Raw genomic sequence first — 15,552 nt, forward strand, 5'->3', positions numbered from 1 at the left:
GATTGATTTTTCCTTTTGTATTTCTTCCATTTCCGAATAATCACACCAACAGTTGTCTCCTCCTCTCCAAGCTTCTTGCTGATGATCTTGAAGCCCATTCCAGCTTTGTGCAGGTCTACAATCTGGTCCCTGACGTTTGACAGCTCTTTGGTCTTGCTCATGATGGTGGAGAGGTTGGAATGGAAGATACAGATTCTGTGGACAGGTTTCCACTGACATTAGGAGTACTTTCTTAAAGTGACAGGACTAATCTGTGTTTAACACGGGCACATAACCAATCTGTGGGAGGCAGAATTCTTGCGGGTTGCTTGGGGATCAAATACTTATTTCACTCGATCAAATGTTAATTAATTTACAATCTTTATGTAATGTGTTTTTCTGAATTTTTGGGTTGATATTCTGTCTCTATCCGTTAACATAAACCTACCATAAAAATTATAGACCCTTGATTTCTTTGTAAGTGGGCGAACCTACAAAATTAGCAGGGGATCAAATAATTATTTTACATTTCAAGAGTCCAGAAGTATTAAGAAATGAACGCTCTTCAGGGATCCCAAACTTCTGAATTTTAAATCAATGAATTTGACTTTTCCAGTTGTTTTAATTATCTTGGATAATAATAAATGTTAAGGATTTTTTTTTTCTAATTTCTATCTTATTAAATATTTTAAAGCTTGGCATTACTTGTGTATATTCATTTTAAACTGCCTACAGAGTTTTAAGTTTTTATTAATTGACCTGACTTCTCTAGAAATCACTTTTAAATGAAGCTGCCTCATGTATACTTTTTTTCTTTTCTAAAACCTGGGTTTTCACTTATTGAAGTGAAACAAAATAAGAAATACCTTTATTTTTATTTATTTTTAGCTTATCGTAATGCTTTTTCTCTTCATTTTTAGTCATCTTGAGTCCCCTTTGAAAGTTTGCAGAGGCCCCCTGGTTGGGAACAACTGGTTTAGATGCTATAGCATTGTCTGAGATTCAAGATACCAACATCAAGCATTGCAACTTCATCCTTAAAACAGTAGATAAATCCCCAAAAAAAGGGTGCGAAATAGGGCTTGAAAAAAAACAAAAGACGTATTTTTTGGTTTCAGATCAGTCTAACCTTCAGAATATGTTGTTTATGAATTAAGTGAGTAACTGTTGTAGTTTTAGCATAAAATAATATATTTCTAAGTTTGGGTTTGTAGTTATTGATGAATGCATGTTTCCTGTAACAGAAAAATGTATGTTTTTCTTAAAACAAAAAGATTGTCAAATCTTTGAAAACGTGATTGAATTGAGAAAATGACTTGATTTGTTGACCTATATGAGTTCATTTAGCAGTTTCCAATTTTAAACTCTCTTTTAAAAGTGCCTTTAATAAAAAGTAACGGGACATCAGGGACCCTATTTGGTGAATAAAATTGGCTTGTAAGCTTCTGAGCACCATCATACAGATGCTCTCATGATGAAAGTTTGATTAACTCAATGATCTCTCTAATTTTTTTTATTTATTTATTTTTTCAGGTCGAAAGTCCGAGACACCAAAGTCCTGATAGAGGACACAGATGACGACACCTGACCTTTGCGTCCACAATGGCTTGATAAAGTGTTTTTCAAGGACCATAGACCTCAGTGAGCCTCGACTCTTCAGAAGCTATCCAATCAATCCATCACAAAGCTGCCTGACCACCCAGACACACACACACACACACACACACACACACACTTCTCACAACATCTCACTGACTCGTACATGCATATGAGCTCACAACAGGAGCGAACACTTCTTAGTTACTGTACTGTTTTTCGATTCCTTCGTTGCTGCCTTGATCATTTTTGTGAAGATACAATATGTGGATCTTCAAGTGAATTCAAAGGACAGCGTGTCAGTTCACAAACCGCTTGATTGGATTGCGTTCATACAAATCAAACACCTGACTGTGCTGTTCTTCATTGCTGCAGGTGTGATCAGTCAATCGGTTTGGATACTTTCTTTCAAGACTTTTATGAGGAGGGTGTGAAGACATTCATGTAGCACATGGACTGGTTTACCCTCATTCATGAAAATGGCAATTTCTACTTTTTTTTTTTTCTGAATGTACATTTCATTGTTATTTATGTGAAGGAGAGATGCCTTGAACGTTGCTTTAAACCTTGGACTTTTACCCAGGACCTCTGCATGCTTTTGACCAACCCTCAGGTGGCTCTGAATGAAAAATACTTTGATATTTATAGTTATTAAATACTTTGCCATTCGAAGTCGATTTAAACACAAAACACCGACGTAGTTACCTAATCTAAAATGCCAAATGGGATTTATACCTCTGTTATTAAACATTTTTCTTTCATGTGTCTTATAGTCAGTCTAGTTTGAAGAGGTGCTGCTTTTGTAGACCCAGAAAGAGAAAAACCCCTTTGCTTCAAAAGTGTCAGGCTCATTTTAAGAGCTAGCCAAATATCTAAAGCATTCCTCGAGAACATTTCCTTAGCCTTCGTTTTAAAGCGGACTTCCTACATACGATCCTCCATTTTGTTGTTTTTTTTAAAGTGTGAAAAACACGCATACCTTATTCTCTCGTCACATTCCACTTGAGTAGCATTCCCGGTCTCTGATCGTTTTTTATTTTAATTTCAGTCAGTGTCTTCCAGAGCAACCTCCAGACCACCTGAGGGTTTCAGAGGTTCCAGGGAGAACCGAAACCTTCCATTTCTTTTCAGATGAAGCTTATGATTGATACACGAGCACAACGAGTTTCTGTGTGAATCGTTCGTTAAACTTGTTGCGTAAATCATGATGAGACATTAGGCAAGGATGGTTTTCTGAATGATTATGCCCAGGTAGTTCTCGTATGATGTTTTATAATCCATTCCAGTTGGAAATGTGTATTTGTACCTCTGAAGACCTTGCTGTCTGTGAACGAGATCATTGTAAGACATTCATTTGATTCAACTACGCTGCAAGACTCAAAGACTCTCACCGGCTACACCTCACATACTATGTCATGTACTACTGTCCCAAGTAAATGCTTGGACCAAAAATATAAAAAAACAAGGTTTCTCTGTTGATGTTTTCTCATGGTATTTAAACTCATTTTAGACATGCATTTAGATCGAGATTACTAAACCACAAAAATTGACAAGATTGCCTTGTTATAGCTCAAACTTAGGCTGAAACTGCTCTTTGGTTTCTGAAATCTGAATCTAAATGTGTGATTTTTAAATGGATATTTCACCCAAAAATTTAACCGCTGTCATTTACTCCCCCTCTTGTAATTTCATACCCATATGACTTTCGCTTTTCTTTATGAATCCTAAGAGATTTCGGTCTCTCCATTGAAAGACCATGTAACCAAAACTTTGCTGCTTCAAAAAGTTCTTAAAGAGATTGTAATCCAAATCTTAAGAGACACAATCGCTTTTAATGTAGGCTTTTATTCATATATAAACACTGATCAAATATGGTAAACAGAAGCTCAAACACTTGTTCTCACTTGTCACTTATCTCATTTGAGCTCCCGCAGGAAAACCAATGAGGCTTGTTCTTGTGCGTCAAGCCTAAATTAAATCTGTTCATCTTATGTGATCGTGCCTTTTAACCACAATATTTAATAAGATTTAGAAAATTATAACAATGCAGCTTGCCAAAAAAAAACTTTATTCCCATCACGTTTTAGTAGTCTATCCATGCGTGGCCCAATTGTTCATTTAACAGTTAAATGATGGTCCTTTCTTTACTCAGACATCCAGTCTAATTGGCACACAAGTGGTTTTAGATGAAGTGACTGTCTGTCAGCTCTACAGACGCTTGTGTGAATGAAGTCTCAGAGAAAGTCAACAAACAATGAGATGTTATGCTTGTCCAAGAGCCAGTCAGTATCAGCCTCCGTATGCGCATTAGAAAAAACACCCACTCAAAAACACTCATTAACATGATGCAAGTGTTTTATGATGCATAGTTAAAAAATTAAGGCATCTTTTCCCTCCCACAAATGAATGTGAACGCAGAAACGTGTGTTTTCATGATGATAGCCACAACACTGTATTGCAGTTGTAAGTAACCTAAAGACACTCCAGCGGAGATCTCATTTCCAGAGCAGCCTTCATTTGAGATCCAGGACCATAGCAGCTGGGTTCTCCAGGTAAGACCGCCACAGGTTGGAGAAGCGGGACATGGTGGCCCCGTCTACGACTCGATGATCGGCGGACCAGCTGACCTTCATGATGTACGCCTTCAGTATCTCATCACGGGAGTTAAACCTGGGCAGCACCTGCAGCAGAGCAGAGAAACGGTCACATAAGTGAAATATCACTGAAAATTTAGCCAAAAAAAGCCCACTGTCAATAATGTAGCGATGCATGAAGCACAGCTTTCAAACCAAGCAGTTTTCTAGTGGTCAGCCGAGTGAGGACAACTTGAACCCGACACGAACTCTGCGTGGGGAAATCTTTCATTTCTATTGAAAATCACTGCATATTGGATATTGGCCAAAAAAAAAAAAAATCTTCAAACAATGGTACATTATATGGTGATTATAAAACAGAAAGTTCATATAACACATGAACTGTATTCATGTTGGTTTCATATAGTTCTGACCTTCAACCATTGCAAGAGCAGTTCAGTTTAAGTCCTTAAACCTTGAATAAATGCGAGCGTACGTATCATATTAAGTTTAGAAATATATTTTTTCATAGCATTGGAAGTTTTGGGTAGTGGCACAACATTACATTTTACAACCTGAACTTGTCATAATTCATAACATGATTCATAACTTGAATCTTGTCATAAAAGTCCTAAAAAAATTACAAATGATCTGATTTTAGGAGAATATCTGACCTTGATACACAGTCTTGAGGTTCTGCAGTGGTTGAAGCCATAGTATGTATGAACGTCGTCAATAAATGAATAGATGTGACAAAAAGTGCAAAATATCAGCATGTATGGTTTATTATAATTCGCTATAGAACATACAAAAGCAATGCAGCAAAAAATCACTATTATTTACTGTAGATCCAATGATTCAACAATCATCTCCTTTTTTTATTAAAGAGTGAAGAAAACAAGCAGCTAACCTGGATCTTTCCCAAAGCTCCGATGGCCACCTCCGGGGGCAGAATCACAGGCTTGGCATACGTCCCTCCAATCTAAATGAAAAATTACTTTAATTATTTTATGAGGAGAGATCAGATTATCGCTAGATAGCAAATAGAAGCCCATTGAAAGCCTGCTGTTGTTTGAGGGTTGCTAACCCATAAAAGAAACGCTTAGACCTTCCAGACCCTCATATATATCCTCCAAACAGAATAACGATCATGAGGCCCAAAATTCGGGGCGGCTGCAGTCGAGGCCCAAATAGGGTAACATAGTGTTTAAGACCAAGTGCAGTGTGTAATTTTTGCATCACTAGTGGCCGAACTGCAATCTGTTCCAGTGGACGAATGATTCGAGCTGAGCTTTGACACTCTTGCGATTGGTTTCAATTCTATCGGATCAGGAACATGTCAATTTTCCTCAAGGGAAAAAAAATATCTCTAATGCTGTAAACTGTACAGTGAATCCTTTCAATTAGTACATTACTATAATATTAAAGGTTAGAACATTTAAATTGCACATAAGGTTTTTCTGCATTTAGGCAGTAGCTATCATTAAAAAAAAAGCATGATGAATTTACTCAAACATACATGAACTCTTGAAGAACGGGTTGAGTAAGCATAAAATTAATATGTAAATAGTGGATATATTTAGCAAAAATGCTTTTCTCTAGTGTTCATTTTTTTAGCTAACTATCAAGTTAATGGGCATTGAATGGGTTTCCTGAGGTAAATGTAACATTATGTGACATTGTTTACAAGCTGTTTTACTGACGTCTTTCTGCGGTTGAAACACTGATTGCGCGATTACATGAGATATGATACATTTCAGTAAGTTGTTCTGTTTCTTTTAACAAACCTTCTGATGTTCATTCGTGTTTATTTTGTGGTGTAACTAGTAGTAGAGAGGAAGAGGTGAATGGTTTACTTGCTGTCTGAAGCTACAGCGATCTGTCACGCCACATTAAATAGCATCAAAATGGTATTCATTGTTTGAAACACAATCAGAATTTAGAATGCGATTATTGGGTGGAAGGCACGCTACGAGTAATGAAGTGTTGTTCATGCATCAACTGAAAACAGCATAGACTAAATGGTCGATTCTTGGGATTTAAAGGGATAGTTCACCCAAAAGTAAAAATTCTGTCATTATTTACTCACCCTCATGTTGTTCCAGTTGATGGACCCCATTGACTTCCATAGTTTGAAAAAAAAAAAAATACTATGGAAGTCAATGGGGTCCATCAACTGTTTGATTACCAACATTCTTTAAAATATCTTCAACTGTGTTCAGCAGAAGAAAGAAATTCATACAGGTTTGAAACAACTTGAGGGTGAACTTTTTTGGGTGAACTATCCCTTTAAGAATCGATATCGGTTCATCAAAATGAGAAGCGATTAAAATGGAGAAATCGATACTTTCAAACCAGCACTACAAATGACGTGAGTTTGGGACAAGGCTACCTGTTCGTCTGAGATATGGAAGATGAGGATTTTTGGGAAACTGTTTAGACAATTCCATTGGGGGATGCAGAAAATACACACTTGACCTATTTCTGAAGTCTGAAGTCAGGTGGACGGCGCCTCACCGAGCCAATGTTGGAGAGGGTGAAAGTTCCTCCAGTGAGGTCAGCGGTGCCCAGCTGTCCAGCCGAACCCAGAGCCTGCAGACGGTTGAGCTCCACAGCAATGTCAAAAACACTGAGGGCCTGAACGCTCTTCACATTGGGCACCAGGAGGCCCTGAGGAGTGTCCATTGCCAGACCGATGTTATGAGACGCCTGAGAGAACACAAATAAAAACTGTTATTCCAAATAGTGCTGCTCTGGACATTTCAGCATACCATGAGCCTCAAAAAGAAAGGTTGTGATGTAATTGGAGTGTTTTTGGGGTTTGTCTTGCCTTGAATGTGATGTTTTGGCAGCCTTCATCCACAGAGGCATTGAGAACAGGAAACTGCAAGAGCCCTAGTGATGCAGCCTGAACAAAACAGTAGAAAAAAACAATCTAGAATTATAATCTAACCCCAAACACCTGGAGTTAAAGGCACACTATGTAAATAATCCAAATATCCAAAACCCACTAGAACAATGTTATATATTTAGTTGATTTGTGTACTTACATTGTCACAAATTTTTTCAAAGAATGTTTAAATCCAGAGAAATAAGCAATTTTAACCAGAACATGACGTGTCTGTGCGTTGCCTATCAATGACATCATACCCACGTTACCCTCGATTTCTGGTTTTATTTTGTAGCCATGGAAACACCAAATAAGCTTTAAAGGAACACTCCACCGTTTTTTGAAATAGGGCTTATTCATTTTCTTTCCTACATTTAGATTGGTGGGCAAATGCATTTTTGTCTCAGTGCATGCATTGTTTTAGTTTGACAGGGTCGGTGCTAGCTTAGCTTAGCATAATGAATGGAATCCTTTGTTGCCAGCTAGCATGTCCTGAGTAAAAGTGATATAAAAAACAAAAAAAACCCACCTAATTACTTCTTGTGGCCTGCGTATTTACAACAAGTACAAATAGTGATGCAGATTAACACTAGGCGATTTCCTAGGCAGATTTTGACTTATATATTAAGGACTATATTAGGGGGAAGCACAGGCAAGGCACTGCTACTTGGGCGTGATATCTCTGCGCCCAAGTAGCAGTGCTTCGCCTGTGCTTCCCCCTAATATAGTCCCAAGTCAATATCTGCATAGGAAATCGCCTAGTGTTAATCTGCATCGCTATTTGTACTTGTTGTGAATACGCAGGCCACAAGAAGTAATCAGGTGTTTTTTTATATCACTTTTACTCAGGACATGCTAGCTGGCAACAAAGGATTCCATTCATTATGCTAAGCTAAGCTAGCACTGACCCTGTCAAACTAAAACAATGCATGCACTGAGACAAAAATGCATTTGCCCATCTATCTAAATGTAGGAAAGAAGGTGAATAAGCCCTATTTCAAAAAATGGTGGAGTGTTCCTTTAATATATTATGTGTTTTATTAGACAGGTGAGGATACATTCATCGACAGAAAACTAATCATTGTTATATAGCTCAACACTTTTTTTTGTTTAAATCTCGTTTTCTTGATTTACCGCGAGAACCATATTTACCATGTCTAATATGGATCTAGCTCACTGCAGTGTGTAACAAGTGTCTGATATAGCAGCCGCCGAGCGAACACACAGAGTAGCATTATAACACCTTTCAACACACTCAAATGTATCTAATGTGATAAAACAGCGCTGTGTTACCCCACATACATATGACCGGAAGAAGCGTGTATAATAAAAGCTCCACTGCTCCCGAGCCGCGTGTCGCGCTCATCTCTCATTAGCAATCACTCCAGCGGTCTCGTTTCGCTCCAACAGCTTTCGTAACGTTAGTAAATCTTTAATACATTACCGGTCATCCATGAATATGATTTCAGCCCGAGTCCCGTTGTATTCTCCACCGGCTGTAGAGGTGAAGACAACAACTCCCATGATTCCCCGAAATCAAGGCATCATCGAGCTACGCCTTTGATTTGAATAAGCGACCTCTAGTGGTGAAAAATTACATAGTGTGCCTTTAATATTCACATAGCAAAAAGCCATTAGAGAAGTGATCGTTCACAATCTGATAAAAATTTCCCGCCATTCATGATTACTGGTTATTTTTATATTTCAGAGTTTACCTACAAAAAATGGATATTTAAATGAATATTCAAAAATCTTATAGCATGATGGCCCTTTAATTTTTAATGTGTATAAACAGAAACAGGTGGTTGGTGTAACACCAAGTGTAACAGGAGAGCACCTTGATGAAGAAAGGCATGTAGCTGAGTTTGACACCCCGAGACTCGGCCATGTCCTTCAGCTCCGAGCGCAAGTGCACTAGCTGCGTCAGGTCCACCTCATCACAGTAACCGAAGTGAGGAATTTTCAGTGCAGCGCTCATGGTCTTCACCATGGCCTTCTGGAATCCTGTGTTTATCACCATATAGAAGAGATGTTCAAGATAGCCAAACATGCAAGTCAATGACAAATAACATCCATGATAAAGAGACGGCAGTATAGTTTAAGGTCTTAAACCTTAACTTAAGGTCAGTTTACACCTGTGACTATATAGTTGTAATTCTATAATAATAGGGAAGTCCACAGCACAACTATAACACAGAGGAACGATATTGTTGTAATCACTTTTTAAAATGACTTTTTTTTCTGGTGGATGAACGATAAAAAAAACGAAAGCCAATCAAAATCTTCGCAAAGATCTCAGGCATTTAAATCAGCAAACGACATAACAGCAATGCGCTTATTAAAAACAATATAGTTACTATAGTCATAGTTTTATAAAAAAACATTATCATTCTTGCTGTGAAAGGGCTTTTAAAAGGGTATGTTTTGTACTTATGTTGGTTTCATATGGTTTTAAAAAACTTTTATGCCCTTTCCAAGAACAGTTTTAATTGAATGACTCTGAAAATGTCATGTGGTGTAACCAACAAGTAAAAAGTGATATATTTTCTATACATCAAATATATGTAAGTGAACACATTTTAATCATCATTTTCGAAGTTGTTTATTATATTTTTCAAGGTAAAAAGTTTGTTTACACATATCATGAATTGTTAATTAAAGGAATAGTTCACTTAAAAATGATCATTTATTCACCCTCAAGTTGTTTCAAAAAACCTGTATGAATGTCTTTCTTCTGCTGAACACAAAGTAAGATTTTAAACAACTTGAGGGTGAGTAAATGGTGACAGAATTTTCATTTTTAAGTGAACTATCCCTTTAATAAATATTACATTTTTGGGAAGTCGCACCACATGACATTTAAGAAATAAGAATAAACTTAAGCCAGGTTATTTTTTTTATTTACAACTTTATGGTGCCCGTTATTATTTTAATTATAAAAAATAAATAAATATATATATATATATATATATATAAAAAACAGAACAGGTGTGTTCAATTCATTGTAATCATGAATTTGCATTTATAATATATTGGTAACACTTTACAATAAGGTTCATTTGTTAACATTAGTTAATGCATTAACTGACATGAAATAACTATGAGCAATACATTTGTTACTGTATTTGTTAATCTTTGTTAATCTATGTTAGTTAATAAAAATACAGCTGTTCTTTGTTTATTCATATTAGTTCACAGTGCATTAAGTAACATTAACAAAGATTAATAAATGCTGTATAAGTGCAGTTCATTATTAGTTCATGCTAACTAATGTGGTTAACTAATGTTAATTAACAAACCTTATTGTAAAGTGTAACCAATATATTTTTGAATTATCATTGACCGACATCCAAGAACATGGAACACACTCAAACTCACCGTTCAGAGGCTCTGTCCTGTCTTTGCCGGAGAAGATGTGTTGCGGGATCGCCAGAGGTGCCATGATGGGCGTCTCCTCTTTGGGAGGGGTCTCGGCAGTGGAAATCACAGGTGTTGGGATTTTCTGGACCTTATAAGGAAGGATGGCTCCTGTCTGCTTGGCTAAGAAACTGATAATGTCCTCTTTTAAAATACGGCCATCTTTTCCAGTCCCGACCACCTCACTTAGTTTAATCTGGTAGAGGACAGATTTAGAGATCAGGAATTAAACAGAACTCAATAGAGCCACAATGATAGAGGGGTTACAGTCTGATGCCATGCACAATTACATTGTTCTCCATGGCCAGACGGCGCACCGCTGGTGTTGCCTGGGTTTTTTCATGTGATTGGTTATAGGATATTGCTGGAGTCTCTACCACATCCACCTCTGGGTCGCCCTCTGCAGGACAAACAGCATTAGTGCACAATGACAGAGATGGAAGGACATTTCCAAGTTCAAAGTGAATATTAAAAATACGATCCACAGCAGTGACTGACCCAGCGCTTTGTAGTGACAGATGCTTTGTCACTCTGGACCTCACAAATGCTGTCAAACTGGGAGACCCTGTCCCCTTCCTTGACATACCTGCATACAGCATAAATTTGCTTGGAATATTCACCATTATTTATTATTTAGAATGGGTTAATCCGTAAAATAAACATGTTTTGCTATTTGCTGATTGCTCTTTTGCACCACTAATGTTTAGGCCGTAACTTTGGAAGCTTGTTTCTGCCACTGAAAAAAAAAAGAAAGGTAATTTCGACTTTTTATCTGACAATTCCGACTTTTTCCCTCGCAATTGCGAGTTTACATCTCGCCATTCTGACTTTTTGTCTCAGAATTGCGTGATTGCAAGTTATTAAGTCAGAATCGCATATTATAAAGTCAGAATTGCGAGATATAAAGTCACAATCACGTGTTATTAAGACAGAATTGTGAGATATAAAGTCACAATCACGTGTTATTAAGTCAGAATTGTGAGATATAAAGTCACAATCGCGTGTTATAAAGTCAGAATTGTGAGATATAAAGTCACAATAGCGTGTTATAAAGACAGAATTGTGATATAAAGTCACAATCGCATGTTATAAAGTCAGAATTGTGAGATACAGTCACAATCACGTGTTATAAAGACAGAATTGTGAGATACAGTCACAATCACGTGTTATAAAGACAGAATTGTGAGATATAAAGTCACAATCACGTGTTATAAAGTCAGAATTGTGAGATATAAAGTCACAATAGCGTGTTATAAAGACAGAATTGTGATATAAAGTCACAATCGCATGTTATAAAGTCAGAATTGCGAGATATAAAGTCACAATCGCGTGTTATAAAGTCAGACTTGTGAGATATAAAGTCACAATCACGTGTTATAAAGACAGACTTGTGAGATATAGTCACAATCACGTGTTATAAAGTCAGAATTGCGAGATATAAAGTCACAATCACGTGTTATAAAGACAGACTTGTGAGATATAGTCACAATCACGTGTTATAAAGTCAGAATTGCGAGATATAAAGTCACAATCGCGTGTTATAAAGACAGAATTGTGAGATATAGTCACAATCGCGTGTTATAAAGACAGAATTGTGAGATATAGTCACAATCACGTGTTATAAAGTCAGAATTGTGAGATATAGTCACAATCACGTGTTATAAAGTCAGAATTGCGAGATATAAAGTCACAATCGCGTGTTATAAAGTCAGAATTGTGAGATATAAAGTCACAATCGCATTGTAAAATCAGAATTGTGAGATATAAAGTCACAATCGCATTGTAAAATCAGAATTGCGAGATGTAAAGTCACAATCGCGTTATAAAGTCAGAATTGTGAGATATAAAGTCACAATCACGTGTTATAAAGTCAGACTTGCGAGATATAAAGTCACAATCGCGTTGTAAAGTCAGAATTGCGAGATATAAAGTCACAATCGCGTGTTATAAAGTAAGAATTGTGAGATATAGTCACAATCACGTGTTATAAAGTCAGAATTGTGAGATATAGTCACAATCACGTGTTATAAAGACAGACTTGTGAGATATAAAGTCACAATCACATGTTATAAAGTCAGAAGTGTGAGATATAAAGTCACATTCGCGTTATAAAATCAGAATTGTGAGATATAAAGTCACAATCGCCTTACATAAAACACCTTTAAAATCTGACAAAAATATTTCAGAACCCTCGTCTTAACAAACACCTCAGATGATCCTAGTCTAAGAGCAACTTTGGTGGCTCCACTAAAGCAAGTCTTCTGTTAGGGACAAAACTCAAGTCTCAGATTAAGATCTATTTCAGCATGTTTACAATACAAAATTCAAACACATCAACATACCACTCTTTTACTGTCACTTCCATAATGCCCTCTCCAATATCTGTGAGTTTAAACTGCAGCACCGGTCCAGAGGCCACTGAAAGTATAAACAAAAGCACACTGCAACCGTCTGGTTTATTACCACAGCAATGACATAAACAGAAAGATCAGGGCTTGTTAATATGTTGTACAAGCTAATAAGCCTGTTTGAACATATATGGGAATGTCATCTTTCCGACGCATACCATGGCTGGATCTGAGGCTTGTCCAGTGAACTGAAGTGAGTGGTGTGGAGATGTGAACTACAGGGGCCAGTCCAAGGGCCTGGAGCCTGGGACACTGCTGGAGGCGATGGGATACAACCTGGGGATTTGATGTACATAGGCAAGACCATTAAACTTTTTTTTTTTTTCAAAAATTATCTGAGACAGACTGGGATTACTGGGTCAATTAAACTCAGCAGCATTTCTGCAAATGCGTTAACTAATACACTAAGCAGGTTTTACAACAGGGATCAGTGAAAATATATGGCAATGTAAAATTGCATGACATTTAATGTAATTCATGACCTTGGGTCTGTTTTGGTTGTATACTAGAAAGCAGTCTTTAAAGGCACACTATGCAGTTTCCGTTTTTCTCAAACAGCAACACCTAGAGTCGCTGTGGAGTATTTAACGTTACTGTCGTAAATACCACTCAAGCAGAGCCGTCTCAGCACTCTTCCGACCGCGCTTTCTTCGTCGACTCTGCCATGATTCACGTCTGAAATGCGTGCTAGTGTCTTCCATAGAGGCTGCTTCATATGTTGTTGATGTATGTGAAGTCGTGCCGTAAAGCAAGTCGTGATTCTCGTGAGATTTGTCAGGGTGCCACCTCTCAAACTTGCATTGCTGGTTTTGCATAGTGTGCCTTTAAAGTCGACATTAAACAAAGTTGCAATAGTCTTTTGTTCCCTATAGACCCCTTTTCAGTTGGTAAACATAGTGACGTTTTTTTGTGGGCGGAGCTTAGGTGGTGGCACAACGATCCTTCTGGCCGCTTCACTACCGTTAGTTTGCAAATTTTGCTAGCTTGTTTTTTAACAATGACTGGTGAAAATCCGATTTTATCTTAATGTGCAAGGTCACTCACTGTCCAGGACCGCGATTGTTAAATTGGTTTATTGCCAAGCGAAATGACTTCTCGAACAAGAAAAAAAATGTAGGGCGGAACTTGATTTTGTTCAGTGGGAATTGATTGGATCATTGAATTGTTGTGGTTTGTTTGCTATTGCTGTGATCTCAGCCCTTGCGCCAGTAAACACGTCATCACTCATCTACGTTTTTTTTTATTAAAGATTAAATAAACTGAAGATCAAATAAATTAATATGTGCATGGATAAACTATTAATAACAAATACTGCATTATCCAATAAAAGATATATAAATAAGAAATGATCATTTTGATTTCATGGTGACTTTAATGAATATACACTGACTATAGCAGAGGACAGGACTGAATATTTCAGCAATTCATTATATTTTCAATTTGTGCGTGTTCGCTGCAAGTAATTCGACTATGAAACTCTAACACGGTGCGTTATATTCGTTTAATGAAAGCACAATGTTTCTAGACCCACCAGACGCCTCAGTGTTCTCAGAGAGCTCCGCACTGCCACTGATGTCATCGCCGCCATGATTGCCCAAGACCCTCACAGAGATGATGAACACAGGAGATCTCTCCGGCATCCTGGAACTGCGAGATATGAACAACCGACTCACTGAGCGCATGACAACAATAAATTTACCCTGCAAGACGAAAACAACTCAAATGTAATGCTACAACCACTTATTACTACATAATCATGGAGAAATCAAACCAGGACTTCCTGTAACTGCGAACCCCAAGTGGTGTTGGTCATCTCTCATCTTGCATCCTCTTGTTTGTTACGCTTGTTGACGTCGTGCTCACGCCGCCTTTGACCAGCCAATGAGTGTTTAGTTTTTTCATGTAAACATGATTTCGCCGTATATTCAAATTATTTGAAGTGAAAAATATCTTAAAGTTATTTGAAAAACAAAATATGTGTTTACTCATTAACGTTACCTAACAACTTTACGTTTTTATCTTTATTAACGTATATGCTGAATGTGCAACCTTAATCGTAAAACAAAATGTGAAACTCTATTCAAATATGTTGACAGACCTGCAAGAAGCCTACAAAAGTACTTATAACGGTAATAATACTTCTAATAAAAGAAAATAGCCTATAAGTGCGAACTGAACGTAATATTTTGACCCACTTAAGTAGCCTACTCTAAGTATAAAGTACATCTTTATGTAATTTCACAATTACTTATATTGAAGTGTATTGTCATACAGTATGTACTGACAAGCATTTATGGTAAACGAAAATACAGCCTACTTTAATGTCATTTCTATTAAAACGTGTAGCATATAAGTATATTAGTAATAATGAAGTTGCAATCTAATAACTGTAGGCATATGTATAACACACTACGGTTAACAACTTATAATAGTACTTTACATGTGCTTTAGTATGTTATTGTCAATATACATCAAAATAAGTGTATCTTCAAAGCATGACAAAAGATTATTTAAACATTATAATCTAAAACGTACTTTGAAGTAAAACTTTTATTTTGACATTATTACAAAGTGAACTTTTTAAAAGTGTACTGAAGTCAGTTGTTGTCATGAAAGTGCACTCTCTTTAAAGTGGCCTTTTATGTCATTATTATTATCTGCCTGTAGTTTTTAAAGTACACTACAAGTG

General features: G+C 37.0%; 1 protein-coding gene and 1 pseudogene across 2 annotated transcripts in view; one reads left to right on the forward strand and one right to left on the reverse strand.

The window, feature by feature from the left end:
* xpr1b (xenotropic and polytropic retrovirus receptor 1b) overlaps positions 1-3,052 on the forward strand; it is a 32,326-nt gene extending 29,274 nt beyond the window's left edge. The window contains exon 15 of the mRNA XM_081375156.1: positions 1,513-3,052. Coding sequence (XP_081231282.1) covers positions 1,513-1,567 — 55 coding nt within the window. The 3' untranslated portion in view covers positions 1,568-3,052. The remainder of the gene's footprint in view (positions 1-1,512) is intronic.
* A 348-nt stretch (positions 3,053-3,400) lies between these two features.
* Positions 3,401-14,718, reverse strand: LOC308696422 (lipoamide acyltransferase component of branched-chain alpha-keto acid dehydrogenase complex, mitochondrial-like; annotated as a pseudogene). Its single transcript, XR_014032251.1, has 11 exons — positions 14,635-14,718; positions 14,395-14,510; positions 13,022-13,139; positions 12,798-12,873; positions 10,746-11,041; positions 10,417-10,651; positions 8,876-9,042; positions 6,979-7,056; positions 6,666-6,857; positions 5,059-5,130; positions 3,401-4,256 (listed from the first exon to the last, which is right to left on the reverse strand). The product of XR_014032251.1 is annotated as a lipoamide acyltransferase component of branched-chain alpha-keto acid dehydrogenase complex, mitochondrial-like (transcript).
* Between the last annotated feature and the right edge of the window lie 834 nt (positions 14,719-15,552).

The sequence above is a fragment of the Scardinius erythrophthalmus genome (assembly GCF_964197995.2).
Source record: "Scardinius erythrophthalmus genome assembly, chromosome: 9".
Lineage (NCBI taxonomy): Eukaryota > Metazoa > Chordata > Actinopteri > Cypriniformes > Leuciscidae > Scardinius > Scardinius erythrophthalmus.